At 39.3% G+C, this 16,747-nt stretch overlaps 1 protein-coding gene across 2 annotated transcripts in view; it reads left to right on the forward strand.

Moving 5' to 3' along the window:
- The window catches only part of SLC25A21 (solute carrier family 25 member 21), an 81,190-nt gene that overhangs the window by 54,798 nt on the left and 9,645 nt on the right, over positions 1-16,747 (forward strand). For both annotated transcript variants that reach the window (XM_053474302.1, XM_053474303.1), the window contains exons 4-8: positions 611-694; positions 7,176-7,242; positions 10,819-10,878; positions 11,106-11,213; positions 13,186-13,350. In XM_053474302.1, the coding sequence (XP_053330277.1) occupies positions 611-694; positions 7,176-7,242; positions 10,819-10,878; positions 11,106-11,213; positions 13,186-13,350 (484 nt within the window). The remainder of the gene's footprint in view (positions 1-610; positions 695-7,175; positions 7,243-10,818; positions 10,879-11,105; positions 11,214-13,185; positions 13,351-16,747) is intronic.

Here is a 16,747-nt window from a genome sequence, read left to right on the forward strand (position 1 = left end):
TATAGAGTGTTTTTATTTACTGATTTGTAAAGCATCGTGTTCCATCGCGCTGTACAATGGGTGAACAGGACGAAACAAATGTGCAATAACAAAACTTTCACTTACAGAAATAAAAGCCAAGAAGGGCCCTGCTCAAAGGAGCTTACAATCGGGAAATATTATTCCATTCAACATATTGTATTAAGACATGAACAACATTCTAGGCGTTAAGATAATCGACAGACTGTTTTCAATTTCTGATTAGCGTGTGTAATTGGAAGGGATAAAGGCATGATGCGTGTTTTTTTCTACAAGGGGTCTTGGCTTGCAACATATCTGTTACACATATAGAAGGTTTTACAGGGTTGTGTGCCGTGACCTTATATTATTGTCCGATTTTATTATACTAGAGTGTTTTCAGAGCGTTGACCTAGGGTGATGACGGTACGATCATCCATGCCAGACGCCCTGATTAAACACCTAGCTGGGGTTGTGATTGCTTTAGATGCTAACATACGACCTACAGACAGGCAATCCCGGACAGTAGGAGCTGATTGTTCTTTAGAAATAGAAACGTTCAGGTATAAAGTTACTTTACCGTGAGCCAAAAATTAATGGCTACCATTTTCAGATTTCAGATCCAAAGAGATAAATCTGATCCATCCAGTTACAGGAGCCTGGGGGACTGCTTCAGGAAGATTTATCGTACCGAGGGGTAAGTAGTAGTCACGTAACTAATGTCTTTTGATTGGAGGGGGGGAGGGGGTCGGACGCATACTTTAATGTAAGTAAAATTTAACAATTATAGCAGCCAACTGGATCCAGCAGGTGGTACGTTCACAGAGATCAGAATTAAATAAGACGACTTGGTGCCGGACGTAAAGAGGTTACCTAGACTCCGGGATCCTGCCTCCAGCCCTTTTATAACCGGATAAATGTTCAGTGTGATTAAACTGCTGTTCTACAAAGCACGTTGTTAGCGCTGGTCGTGCACTCCAACCCGATATGTGATAGAACGGTCCTAAAAAACACTTTCTATAGAATTTCAACTTCACTGGCACCAGACATACAGTTTGCATTAAGCTGGTAGTAACCGTGTATTTATAGGACACGAAGGATGCTTTATAATATACAATCTAACTACTGCCAGACCATTAGCTAACCTATATCTATAGGCAGAGATGACTGCATACATTTGGTTGCCAGCTGTTTTTTTTTGGTTTTTTTACTGTTTGCTCTCTAACTTTGTAAGGAATGTGCTGTTGCATGCCAGTTTTTGAAGATCACGCATTAAAATGTCGTCATATTTTCACATAATTTATTGATAAATTAGAAATGTGGTCAGTTAGGCAAAAAAAGACAACTGGACAAAGGGATGGCACAATTTATCTTGTAGGCTTCTCCTATCAGCCTTTCATCTATCCTTTCGCAGACTTTTTGTCCTAATGGTTTCCTAACCTGATACATAACATGATCCCGGTAACAGAGATGGTATCCCTTTATTCAGACAACATATCTTACTGGCATTTGTTTAGAATTCGATCAAAAGAAGGTTGGAATGGTAGAGGTTCAATATAGTCCATCACATCCTGAAGTCAGCTCAGACTTAGACAATATCCGGCTTCAGTAGTCCATGAACTTGGTACTCACAATGGCAAGTAATATTATACGATGGGAAGTGTTGCATTGAAATAAGGTGGCATCAACAAGTGAACCTTGCATTTAAATATTTACATATATCAAAAACATTTGTGTAAGAACAGTATTCTGGTGGACAAATTTCACATAGGAAAACATAACCCTATGAAAGGGGTCCCAATAAACAGTGCAAGTACACAGATCCAGAAGATACTTAGAACCTAAAGGGAAGATGGTTGGTGTTTGATGCAAGGGCTTTGTATTGGGTGATATATTAATGGCTTCTAAAGGTCAGTAGGAAAAATTTGAATGTATATGAGTTTGGAGAGAGAGGTTAAAGTAGAAATCCACAATACCATGAGAGAATAGATTTCTGGCCTTGATCGTCTACCAGCAAGGGGTAGATGTACTACATGTAAAATAGTACAAAAGGGACTTCGACATACAGTTAACATGGAGGGCTGGAGTGGATCAGAACAGCAGTAGATGTTGACCTATTTCTTACCCTTACATTGGATAAGAAGAAACTGTACCAAAAGGAAGAAGCCAGATCTATGCACTGCCGTCAGCGGTCACCGACAATACAGACGTGACAATGTGCAGTAAGGCGGTGACCTGCAACCCTTGTGCCATGTCAGCAGCAGTTGTGTTTCTCTGTGAGAACAAAGGTCTGCGTGAGCGGGTTTCACAGGGAGAGGCCATTCCAGGATTCTTGTTCTGGCTGTAGGAGTTTTAGGGTCCGGGTTTGAATTGACAGCCACCGAAAGAAAGTTAAGCTGCTCGTGGTAGTCTGTTTATGAAGGGCTGACAGGTTTATGGCTAGCATTAACAGATTGAATGTTTATTGGGGCAAATGTTTGTACGGAGGATTAGCCGACAAATCTGGGCTCCGGCCTTTAGACGTTTGCAAATACTCTCAGGGATCAGATGGTTTTAAAACTTTCCTTTCATACTTTCCATCGGTTTGGCTTCTTCGTGCCACTAATGGTTTCTACTCCCAAATCTTACTATGTGCAGTGTCAGGGAGTGATCCAAAAAGTATTACTGAATCTAAAAAGAAAGCAACATTTCACTGATCTCAGGCACGATTATATTTTTCACAGTTAATAAATGATTTTTAATGGGCAATTGGGTTTAACTATATGGTGGAAGGCAACATGTCCCTGCTGGTCATTGCCTGTCCACTTATCTCCTTGCTCCAAATAAATGGGTATTTATACCACTGCTGGCCCATATACAACATCTGAACCACAACGTATTTTAATAAATATTATACCTGGGTTGACTACACGTCCTGAATTGGGCTGTATTGACCTATAATTGTAAGTCTTCTTAGTCTGACGCATCCCTTACTTGGCCAACAGACAATATGATTTTGTTCTAAAACATTAATGTGCCATTCTTTAAATTTGGGTAGAGTTGGTAGAACCATAGACACAGAAGACATAGAGAAGTGGACTCTTTACTAAATCCGATCTAGATTTAAGTTTTTGTAGCTCGGTCCCACAGGCAATATTTCAATACATTATTTAGCAAAATGGTCAAAAAAACAAAACTAAACATAATTCTTCACCATATTTCGGGTAAGCAGTTATACTGCTGTAAAATAGAACACAAAAGACCTGCCTAAAATCCAGAATTCTTGCATGATAATAAAGCTTGCATACGAATAAGTGAGGATTTCAAGTCTCGGGATAACTGCTGAGATGCATGTAAACGTTTAGCGTGCATGTCTCGTAATCACGGCACAGCTGATGCCACACTGCGTTGCTTGTACATCGAAACGACGGTGCACCTGATGACATCAAAGGGAAACCTCTAAGTGATGTGAGGGCAGGTTGTTGCCACAGCTGAAGCTCATTACATCCAATGTGCTATGGCCAGTAATGCGAGTACACCTGTCTTTGCCGATGTTTCTTTTGATGTTGCTTTACCCCTGTGTTAAATTCATGTATTTGTTTTGCTCTTGCAGCAAATAATTTGCATCAACTGATACAGGTTGCGTTTATCTTCAAATATTGTGTGAAAATCTGCGGCAACACATTCTTGAGTGGTTCACACTCGACATGTTTCACATATCCGTGCATAAGGGACACACCAGCCACCGTATGCACTAAGCTTGTGTTGTCCCTCTTGCAAATGCGTTTGGTGATTGTGCCGAATCCCCCCCCCCAAATGCTTTTTCCCCTTTCAACACCCCCCGCTAAATGCTCTGCAGGAGATGCTTTGCCTGAACACATTTCCATGCACTTGATAGACTCTCCTCCGGTCATCTCCGGTGCGGGCTTAGTGAGCGTGCATGTGTGGAAAGCACCCCCCAATTAATTTCAATGGAAGCCCTCTCCAGCCACTGATGAACTGGACCATGGAGGAGAAGGACAGCTGCTGCACCAGGCCTGCAACTCCTAGATCATATAAGTTTATTATTTCACATGCATATTAAAATACTCACCTAGGCACAGGGTTATGCTATTACACTTTTTTTTTTTCTATTGTGTCAAAAGTATAAAGCCTCGATTGTGACCCATCCGATTTCTTTAGAAAAGCAATGGCACTTATAAAACTTCACCAGTAAATCATTGCTCTCAATATTGTTTTGCTTGTGCAAACACGGTTGTCCATTTGCTCCCCGTGGCAATAAAAGGTTAATTATCTGACCATCCACCCAAGTATAAGGGCAGGAAGCCAGGATACATATCCATCTTTGCCCTGGAAATTGTGTTCTCTGGCAATATCAATGAATTAGCAGGAAGAAGCAATCTCCCCTGCCAGCTTTTCAACAGAAGCATTTGTTCTTTTTTGTGAAAGCAAGCAAATATTTCTAATGCAGGTAAAGCTGGGGAGCGCAAGATTTATTGTGTCAACAGTGGTAATAGCGGTGAGAAGGCGTTGCGTTAGTGTGAGCAGCGGGTGTGGACAGACAGTTCAGTGACATGAGGACAAAGCAGACCGGGAGGTGAATGTGAGGGCCGAGCTTCTTCGTACATTGTTCTTGCTCGGCTTCTGCTTTCCAGAACGGGCCGATTTTCCGGATTTCCCATCGAGATAAGATTGGTTCAGGAAAGGCTTATGAGGTCTCGGTGTGTACGGCTTGGAGCATAGAAGAGAGAGGAGATGGGATGGAAACGTTTAAATATTTAAAGGGATTTAACACAGGAGTGGAAGTTCATTTCAGAGGAGAAATGTTAGAACAAGAGACCATAATCTAGAGGGTCAGATGCTTAGGTTGAATAGGAAAAGTGTGAAGTGGTAGAGTTCAACACATCGAGGGAATTAAAACATGTATAGGATAGGCGTATGGCTCCTGAAGACGAGACACTCGACTCAGATCTGAGTCTACATCCAATTCTGTGTGTTAGGTGGCGTGTTATCGGCCAACTAGCCATTATATATACTACCACAATTCAAAAGTTTGGGTCACTTAGCCGTTTTCATGGAAAATGAGGACATTTCTTGCTACGAAAGTCATCTAGTAGCCTTTTAAACTTCAACTTGAGTCAGCGAACGCAACGTGCCATTGGAACACCATGATGGGAGCGATTAAGGGCCTCTGTTCACCTATGAAGAGATTCCATTAAAAATCATCTGTTTCCAGCTACAGTAGTCATTTACAACATTTACCCCGTCTGCTCTGGATTTTTGATTTATTTCATGTTATTTTAATGGGCAAAATTATTTTATTTATATAGAGCCAACGATTTGTGCAGGGGAGGGAGAATATGGGAGAGCAGTCTACAGTCTAGTGGACTTTTCCTAGACATATAGCATCAGCAGGAAAGATACACTTGTCCTATCTAGTACCCCTTTTACTGATTATTTATGATGTCTTTATGCCGTTCACAAGCATATTTGAATTCCTTCAGCTCCAGTGATAAAAAAAAAAAAACAAAAAAACCATATTGATAGAAGTTTCAGACCACTGACTGTAAAAAGAATGTGAAGAATAACCAACATGAGCGATCGGCTTCCAAATTCCTTTTGCATCTTAGTCCCTCGACACCCACTTATAATTTGTCATTACACCTGACAAAGAAGAATCTTGTGTGCCTCCAGTACATTAACTAATTGTACCGCACCTTTCAAGTCACCCTACATTAGGCTACGACCTGACAACGAAAATATATTGTCCGTCTTTATTTTCTTAACGTGCGCCCCCTCCGTTGCCTGTTGACTGCGGGGGGTGTACAGGATGCGGGCTCGTTAGCAGAAAGTAGCAGTAACTTGAACCAATGCAAACAGCAGCCGCAAAATGGCAGAGGCCCATTAGGGTCGGATGCAGAAGAAAAGGGGCAAGCATCAGAGCGTCGCAGAGCAAACAGCGCACCTGGGAAGACGGCACTCCTCCCTGCCGGTCGCCCCAGCCCCCTATCGTCTATCTGTCATCAGACCTGGACAATACTGAAATAAATGGGCTTTAATAGCCCCACAGCTGTACACGCCAAGTTCTGCCCAGAGTATCTTCCTCATTGTATTGTTATGGGAGGGGGCACTTCTTAAAATTCTAGAATATCCTTAAAAAATATTATGGATAAAATATTGAACTTGTTGCAGAGAAAAATATATATTTATAAATACAATCCAAAAATATTTTGAAGAAAACCTTATGCTAATATATTCTGAAAATGTTGGCTTTGGCCCTTGAGGGCCGTTGTCCAAATACTGTTTTTATGATGATACCATGATCTTTATATTACAACATGCCTCTTAGTAATTGCCTCAAAATTGTATTTACTTACCCTCTCCGTCTTCTGCCCCATTACAAAGGGCGAGTGTACCAGAGAAGTAAACTCTGTGCTCATCAGTGGGTGACATCATAATTCTCTGTACAATGTGACATCACACTAGGCAAACCTGTCCAGAATCTAGTAGAGGGACATTTCTTGTAATAAATGTACTGTATCTTCTACTGACATGCGTTTCCCTTTCATATTAAGTAATCTGATAACGGCGTATGTTTGTAGAATTGTCCAGAACCCAACCCTCTCCAATGGTCCTTTTGACAGCTTCGATACAGTGTTTTGTTGGAGTCTATCTCTGTCCCCCTGCTTCAACATGTCATACATTTGTTTTACCTTCCCATATTTACCCTCTGTTTCAAAGAATGTAGCCATTTCAACACCAGATAAGTCTGGTCTTAATGCATAATATGCCATCTTTTGTGTTGCCTGCCTCATTTCAATGCCAAGCATAGTAACCAAACCAGCATGCCAATGGCCTTTGTGTATACTCCCTCTGTACAACTGGGTTGTTTACCCCAATGGCAAAAAGCGAAGGGGTTATTTTTAAGTCTTTACTATGCCTTTGGGCATCATTCATTGTATAGGATTGGTAAAATACTGGCATATTATGCGTAGGAAAGCTAGAAATCCACAGCAATAGTGAAAAGGTGTGATCATAAATCTACCACTAGATCTGCGGGATACAATAAAACCACTGTCCTCCTTGGGTTTTACACCTAACCCCTGCCTCTGCTTAACATATACCGTTAACGTCCATTCATGTGTGAAGACATAATCCCATTGACTGTCACTTTCCTTTAAGTTCTTGTGTGTTTGCAGGTTGCTTGGTTTCTACAAAGGGATACTTCCTCCCATCTTGGCAGAGACCCCGAAACGGGCAGTGAAGGTATGACCATTCTGGGCGATAAATAACCCATTGTTTTTTTTATTGTTCTACGCTATTTACCCAGCTATCTTCCTGGGACGCGTTATATTCTCATGACCGTGCGGTTATTGCTCGCTTTCCAATGTTATGAAAATATAAACCCGCAAGGATTACACGGGCCAACAAGTTTACTCCGCCTGACATGTATAGACACCTCGCAGGCAACACAATGATTTACCTGTACAAAAACAAAACTAAAAAAAAAAACCCAAACCACTGAATTGTTTGTGCATTACGACTGACATCATCCTCAGCCTTCACAATGAACTTGTACACCTAAACAGATATATACCGATGCCTATATATTTAATATTTTTAAGAAAAAAAATTCAGTGAAGTGATTAAAAACGTCTGGCGTTAGAAATTGCCATCGAGCCCCCTTGACCCCTGACCGGAGCATCAGATCCGTTTGTTAAATAAAAAGGAAACTAGAAATTCGTCTCCTGTTCTGTAAAACAAATTCTATTATTTACATGTCATGCAAAGCTTTGCTTTACCTGTGCTATTTACATAACGTTGAAAATACCATGGGAAGCAAATCAGAACATTTGGCAGCTCTGCGCGTATTGCGAGAACTGTACAAATGTCTTGGATCCTTTCAATAAAATAAGTAGATCAGATTAACCTATTCATTCCTGAGGCTGAAGTGTAATACTGTGCGCGGTGTCGTAGCCTCGGGGGTCTATTCACTAAAGGGAGAGTTGAGTTTCGGCTCCTTGGCTTCACTAAACATTATGAAGGTCCAACCTCAGAGCTTCTGGCCCCGTATAATTCTGCTCTCCCATTGACCTATACATAATACAGGGTGAAGCCCTTCATATTGGATCAACCTGCTGGTGATGAACTCTGATTTTTACAAAGTGCAGATCAATGGCATATGACCTACAGGTCGTAAGTATGGGCTACGCTACCAAATGATTAGGCTCATAATATCTGATATAATCAGGTAATCGGCTCTTGAAAGTTTACAATTTGTATGTTGATTATTGTCAACAGTTACCATTTTTATGAATTTTAATTTAAGATGTCACAAGTCACTGCTTCCCTTTTCCATTATTAACTTACAATGACCTTTAAATAATTAAGAAATTAAAAAATAAAAAACTTGGCCATGGAGGATCCATACATACTTTCTTAGCCCCACAAATGTTTGTTTACCTGGGTGATTATGAACATGATCAGGAGAATTGAAATGTATTTAATAAAGAGCTCAAAAATAGAAAACAAAAAAATGAATGGCGTAATAGTCTTGGATCGTTAAAAGAAAACTACAGAATAAATGTGCAGACTGGCTCATTGATTAGCTGCAATCCTAGTAATAGAGGGGTAACCGGAATAGTATTTTAATGGTCATACTTGATCTTGAAATATGTAAAAAACAAAAACAAAAAAAAAAAACTATTTTTCAGGTGAATTTTAGCTGTCAATCTGAAACAATCAATAAGCTATCTGTTGCAGGTGGCAGCCTGACCCCTGCTTTGCTTCCCTTGTGGACACATTCTGAGCACTATGAGTTTTAAGTGCTTCATGTTTACACACTGACGTCTGTAGAATTTCTTTTTGGAGGAAGGTCTCGGCACTAGCATGCCCACATGAGCAGGAATCAATCAACGCGCAGAACTCTAGAGAGGCAAAACAAGCTTTAAAGGTGCACTCAGAGAAAAAAAATCCAGTTGAAAGATTTTTAAAAGTGCCCTCTCTGACTGTAGAATACGGTGGTTAATTTTATATTCATGTGACACATGGTGAGAAGATGTACTCGTGTAATCTTTTTGGGCAACTTTAAAATAGTTATACATTTTTTTAAGGTATTTTAATATTTGTCTAGATCAATATAGAATGTGTTTAATTAGAAGCTCTCTGCCTTTTATTCTCAATACAGAGAGAGAGGTTGCTTATATCTGGCCAGAATTTGGTCGAGGCTGTGGTGTTTGCGTTGTGGTTGACCAGCAATTCAAACTTGTCTCCCATCTGTTGGGTGGTCGGCTGCTTTGGCCTCCTACATTCCGACTTGACCTTTCTTGTCCTCGGACCTGTCGTTTATCTCTGTTCTTAACCGTGGCTTGTCTTCTGAACACCAGCCTTGATTTTCCCTCTGAACTCCTACCTTCTTTCTAGACACTTTGTGTTTCCTCTCAAGGTACCCTTAGACAAGCCAGCTCGGTTGGCCAGAGTGCAGGAAGGCACCATCTCATGATGGATGGAACCACCTGTCTCGTTGGAATGCTTTCAAAATATCACATTAACAGTTTTAAAACTCGCTGTCACACACAATTGTCAAACGCCTGTCTATTTACAGTACATGTTAAACACAAATGGAATCGCCATAGCTTCTGGTGAAACGGAAACCTTTTTATTGTAAGGTAGAGTTCTATAGTGGGAATGAATGGCAGGACGATTATTGGCTCTGTTTTATTGAGAATGTGTTTCATGTAACAGGTTCAACATTAGTGATGAAAACGCCATAGACTAGTCAACATTAACAAAGCAGGGAATCAGGAGTCGGACAATTTCTCTTCTGAGAAGAAATGTGTGTCCTATTGTAATTGTGATTGATACCGAAGGAGGACGAGTTCATCAGGTTCAGCTTATCACACGTCCCTGAGGATGTTTTTGATCCAAAAGGAAGACAAGACAATATTTTGAAAGACAAAATTAGCGTCAAACTCACTTTTAGATTATAAATTCACATCTGTTTGAAAATGCTTTTATTATGTATGACCTCACTGTACTGAGTTATAGAACATGAGCGTTGTAATTAGGATAATGAAAAAAAACGAGAGAATCATTTTCACTATGAAATATCAATTAGATTTTTCATGGAACAACCATATATGCCTTCCCATTGTGTTTTGTAATTCTGTATATTCATTTTTGCTGAAAGGAGTCCAGGAATTGAAGTTGATGGATAGCAATGTACTATCCTTAGACGCACATCTGTAAGGTTATATTCATCTTATAGTGAAAACACTACCAATAGCTCAGGTTTTTTGAATTATTTCTATTAAAACCATTTTTTGTAATTTCCCTATTTTTTTTTTTTCCTTAAGTTTTCCAAAAGACGACATTACATGTGTAAACAGTACTCGGTCGCTGACTAATATCAAAAGTGACAAATAACCAGTTGTGATGAACAATGAGCATTTCAATAATATTCTGTGATAAATGACATAACTGCACGTTGGTCCGAATCGTACACAGTGTGTATAATATCTATGTCCGAAACCTTTGTGTGTTTTGTTTTTTAGCCATTATTCTAATCATATATTAAATAAATCATATTATTTAATAACTTAGTGGTTCAACATAAGTTGCAAATAATACCAACTGTAGTTTGGTTATCTTACACCATCCAGTTTTGGCTGTAGGATAAGTCTATATAGGTAGACATTTATAAATGTTGCATTAATTATAAAAATGGACAGTATTCCCCTCTTAGTCCAAGAATATTACTCCGATCAGCACGGTAATTTTATGTCCATCAGTGATGTGGTTACCGTTTAGCTCATCTCTCATGACGTCTCTTCTCTTTTGCAGTTCTTCACCTTTGAGCAGTATAAAAAGCTATTGACCCCTCTGTCCCTGCCACCTGCATGGGTAAGACGGACCTATCTTATCGAAATGTGGACTGTTCTATAAAAGAACGCTAAACGGATGAAGTGTTTTCCTAATGAATTAAGAGATGGAAAGTGAAATCTATAAGCGTATTGGAAGCATTAAGCCAAGATTACGTTTGCATCATTTACTTGCTTAATGTAATACTCAGTTGTATAGAATTTCAATAAAATGTCTATATATCTCTAAAGCCACATGTTCCTTACTAGGTATTTGCAATTGCTGGGCTGGGATCAGGCTTGACAGAAGCCATCGTGGTGAACCCTTTTGAAGTAGTAAAGGTTGGATTACAAGCTAACCGGAATGCATACGCCCAGGTAGGAAATATTAATATCTACCCAACTAAATGTTGGAATTCACCAGGGACCATTCATACGATGCATTTTAAAAACAATTCAGCAATGTATACGATTGTTCTAACAGTATATCTCAATTAGGTATGCCACAAAGCCAACCCATCTCTAAGTTATATTGCAAAGATACAATGTGGGTAAGAAAGGAGGTGAATTATTGCTATAATAATACAAAAAGTCAACCCATTTTATAGGTAGACCTATAGATAATCTCTCCCCCCTCCAACTTAAATATGTTGCTGGCATGTATCTTGTTCTCATGTCATAAACTCTCTTGCTCTTAAATGACTTGAGGCTATCAATTATTGTGTTCTCTTCACATGGCTTACGTTGACTGCTCTTAGTTTCTGTATTTCCGTAACTTATTTTTAACACCACCTCCCTCCAATATCAAGAGGAGACAAACCTAAGCCAAAATGGCCAGGACAGGTGGTATGCAGGAATACTCTAACATAGAATACACCCAGAGTAGTGAGAAGTAGCTCATTAAACAGGCAAGCAGATTAAAGATGGCACGAAATGCATTATATAATGACAATGAGATACAACTTACACAAAAGAACGATCTGGGCTCCATATGTGTGAAATGCATCTGGGTTCTAATGATTAAGGACGCAACAATGTTTTATTTAATTCACTAGAATCTGCCTAAGTAGCTGAACTAGTTAATTACCAAATACTGTACAATATAAATACAAATCTAGACTCCTTTATTGTATATATAAAATGTCCTATGATCTACAGTCCTTATGACTGCCTTGCGCCCCAGTCTGTCCCTGCTCGCTCACATCCTCATTTCGCTCACTATGCAGCAAATTTGAATCCAATAACCAAATGTTGTCCCTAAAAGAAATTCTTTTAATCATAGTCAAAACCTTTTTGTTTCCGTGGTTCTGACCACAAAAGTGACAACCTGCTTTGACTTTCTAATTTCTGTGGCGAGCATAACCTAGCCATGGTCTACATCAGTGGTCTATGGAAATGAAAAAGAACGGAGCCTCCCTGACCAGACACATTGCCTCAAATACCTGAAAACGTACCTTTTCCTCCATATTTGTTTCCAGTACATTCAAGATTCAAAAATAAAATAACTCACATTTGGTGGAAAGGGACATTTATTTCCTATATTTAAAGACATTTGCTGAAAAAATAATATTATAGGTTTAAATAACCATGTTGTGGGCATTTAAAAAGTAAGTTTTATTGTAACCGTATATCTGGCAAAATGATTATGAAAAAAGTTGGATAATTTTGTTCTCAGAAATGTTAGAAATGCTGTTTGGGTCATGTCATATCTTAGGGTAATGGTATAGAGTGTAATGCTAGATAGTCTTACGGCACAAGTTTCCCCTTCCTGATGAAAGGCACATGACGGAACATTAATGTCTAGTTGTAGTGCACGGCCAGCATGATATGTGAGCATAAAAATGTAGCATGTGGTTGCGTGTATCCAGCCATTGACCTCACTTACGCCATCAGGCAACAGCTGGCCTTTAAGCGGCAGGTCCGCCTCATGGTGGCATGTCCGCTTTGGTCTGTAGATTGTAAGTTCTGACCAGGGCTTTTTACAGCTTCTGTTTACTTGGATTTGTTTTTGCCTGTATAACTCAATGTTTAGCACTGCAGAATCTGTTGAAGCTATCTAAATAAAGATAAAAAACATAATGATTGTTCAGGGATACTGAACAGAAGTCCGGGTAGACATCTTAGTCTAGACTCCTAACTCCTGAGGTTAATGGTTTTTTCCACCTGCGGCTAGGCATATACCACTAAGTTGACAGACACAATACATTATAGGAAAGTCTGCAATCAAATAGAACAGATTTCTACCCGCCATCTCCAAATGTTAAGGCTTTCAAAATTAGATTTTCATTCTAAATCAATTAAAATGATTAAGACAATAGATATTTTAAAAAAGGAAACGTTTTGTCTTCAGCAACCATCCACCTTTGCTCAGGCTCGACACGTCATCCGAACAGAAGGCATTGGTTTGCGAGGACTTAACAAAGGGCTAAGTGCCACCTTAGGGCGCCATGGAATCTTCAACATGGTTTATTTTGGATTCTACTTCAACGTGAAGAACGCATTTCCAGTCAACCAGGTACTGTTTGTTTATATTTTTCACTCTATGTCTTAAACAGTCACTGTCCATATAGAACATATCCTTGTGTAGTGTATACATTATATTTATAGGTGCTGTTTTTTTGTGCGGCTAAATGTCTAAGCATTTTCTCCTTCGCGTTAATCTCGTTGATAGCACCACTCTTTGTGCAACCACACACTTTGTGCTAGCATGCCTTTTTTTTAATAAATATGTCCATGTTGTCTGAAAGCGACCCATAGGCATCACTGAACCAGGAATGCCATCGGGCCGGAAAGCGAACTGTTTGCCAACTGCGTTGTACGATAGATTAAATACATGACGCATTGGCAAAGATGTCTCCTAATGTGTTGCAAAGTCAGATACGGAAGTAACGTGATTGTTTTAGCAGAAACGTCTATAGAACATATAATCCCTGGGACAATATTTCTCTTGTCGAGCTAATAGGAACAAGTCATCCCTTGTTGTTGATAGCTCAAATTTTTATTGGCACAAGCAATGGTCTTAATCTATACAACTATGACATACAAGGACCTGGTGCTAAATAGCTCATAAAAATATCCTTCATGCATCTCACAGAGGGACCTTTGTTCATACAAGGTGCCTTTTCCTGGACTTGTCCTAGCTATCTGCAATGGATGATTGTCTTGAAAGCTATTTGAAAAATGCTGTGTTTGTATTTAGGTGTGACAAATTCAGTTTCTCAATGAGGGCTGTTTGTGTTAGAACACTCCTGCGTATTAGGTTTCAGTATGAGATGTGAGCGATAGGGCGCAGAAGGCTTTTTCACATTGATGGTTTACAGAGCAGTCGTTTCACAAGTCCAGTTTACCTTTCAATCGTGGGCTCAATGGATGCCCATGAATGTAGTATATGATTCTACCTACTTGTAATGACCTGTTCTTCTAAAGATACAGTCACATTTTGGATGTTTGATGTCTTTTGGCCGCGTAACTTGATTTAGGGCGTACACACAAAACCACAGGACCCCCAATGATGGGTATAAGATGCTTTAAGGTAAAACAATGACTGGTAAGATTTCCAAATGGTAAATCTCGGACTTGCGCATTTTCTTCAGCGTATCTGGGAACTTCCAGCGTTTACTCCAGTATCAAGGTTACACAGTCTGGAGCTTAACTCATTCATACTGTACATGGATGTAATGATGCTATATAGAATTTCCACGATTCTTGTCAACTTAGAGGCTGGACATTCAACAAAATATTCAATATTAAGGTTCTGTGTAAAAAATAACCACTTATATTGAGGAGAATCTGCAGTGGCAAGATTCTTCCGTGTCCTGATGTTTTAGGCTAAGGATTGGCTGCTTGAGGCAGCCAATCGGTGACAGGAAAGTGCTCCCATTAAAATCAATGGTTTGGGATTTGTTGGTGAAAAAGTAAAGTGTATGGCTGTTAGTGAATAGCTGAGCTCGGATTGCAGCAGTTGACAGAAGGAAGGTACAATCATATTTGACTAATATATGATCATGGATAATAGCATTCCTTTAAGAATCTCTCACATGCACAGCTTTCAGCGTGAGTAAATATGGTTAACAAAACTACATAATCAGTGCAATTGTTTTAGAAATATTCGATATAAAAAGTAGATTTACCTTGGCAGAGATCGTTTCTATGGGACGACAATTGCGTAACTACTTTACAGAATTATGAATTTGCTATTTAAGAAGCAGCCAAAGCATCTACCAGGAAGGCAGGAGGTAGTTTATTCTAGCAAGAATTCTGCAAATCACGTGGCAAGTGCTTAAAATGACTGCTATTGCTGATAGAGGTCAAATTCTAATAGTTAAATGAGTTACTTAGATTACAAAAGTTTCTAAGTAAAATGAAAGGAGTTTTGTGTTTTTATTTCTTGTGTTAGTCTGTAGATGCTACACACCTGCATCCCTTGGTATGAAGAATGGATTCTTTAAATACATTCTGCAGATCTTGCGCCCTTGACTCAATACCCAGCTGATTTAAGACGCCCATTCCAAATAGGTAGTTGGTTTATAAAATGTGTTTACAGGGATTATCTCATAAATCAATAAGATTTCTTTAAAGCCTTCCTACCCATTGAATTATACATTATATGGGGCTGAGCCATGTACACTGGAGAAACTTGCTAGCGTTGGCCCTTCATAATGAATAGTGAAGTGAGAGAAGTACTAAAACTCTCATTGAAGCTCTTCTGACCATTCTCCGTTTATTCACCCAGTCAAGCAAGGTTTGAGGGCATACACAAGTTAGGAAATAGGGCAGGAATTTGCCATAAAATGTATGATTCTGTATTGGTTTCATCCGGGGAAAAAAACAAAGTTCTTGCAGATTTAACCCCCCCAACATAAACGTATTTCACTTGACGACATACTCTTTGTATATATGAATATGTACTACCATATATGTGTGAGAACGTTCATAACCAAACGTTACTGCTTTACAAAGCTCCCGAAGATTACAATTGATGAAAATTTGGCGCTCGGAATGACAGCCGGAACCAACACAGAGATTAACCTAATTCTGCTACTTTAAACCTCCTCGTATTATTTCAGCTTGAAACATTTGAACTGCTCTTCATGAGTGACAGATGTGTTATCCATCTTTCCGATGCTCATTGTCATGGAACTAGTCAATTGTTTCTTACAAATGATTGGCAATTGGCAACAAATCCATGGTGGATTTAGGATTTACTCATGAAAGGCTTGGTAAATAAGCCGCCTTAGTATAATTAAAGTAATGTTCAGCATCTTATGAACACAATCATAAGAAAATAGAACGTAAATTAGGTGCCAAGTCAAAACCGATCCTGTTACCCCAAAATATATATATATAAACAAACTGAGCTACCCAGAACACATATACCTCTTATAATCAATAAAACTAATTCAAAAACATCTCACCACTAGTAGACTCTGTTGTCTTTTCTGGCAGAGGTCATGTTGGGAAGTCATCGTAGCCAGCTTGTCTCATGAAAAACTAGACCTAGCCCAATGTTTGGCTCAGGTTTACGCCAGCTCACCCACCTTCAATCCTTAATTATATCCTTTTTTGGTTAATACTTTTGTCTGTTTTTGTTAATTTCCATGGGTCAAGCATTTCTATAGATGTGCATACCGTTATCGAAAAGCTTGTATGTCGTAAAAAGGCACAAAACGTACCAGAGGTCAACTAGAGGTTGAAGCCAGCAGTTCACCGATGAACCTCCACCCTCCTGCGAAAGTGTCATGAACCTTTGGCAACGCTTACACATAACCGAGTAACCTCTGCCAACAAGAGCCCTGAGCCAAGCCAAATGTTTAATAAGTACCCACAACCACCTGAAGATAAATGTACACATTATTTTATTTGACCATAGTAAGGACTTTATAGAAACTGATTTGGCAACTAAACCTGCCATT

The sequence above is a fragment of the Spea bombifrons genome, chromosome 9, assembly GCF_027358695.1.
Source record: "Spea bombifrons isolate aSpeBom1 chromosome 9, aSpeBom1.2.pri, whole genome shotgun sequence".
Classification (NCBI taxonomy): domain Eukaryota; kingdom Metazoa; phylum Chordata; class Amphibia; order Anura; family Pelobatidae; genus Spea; species Spea bombifrons.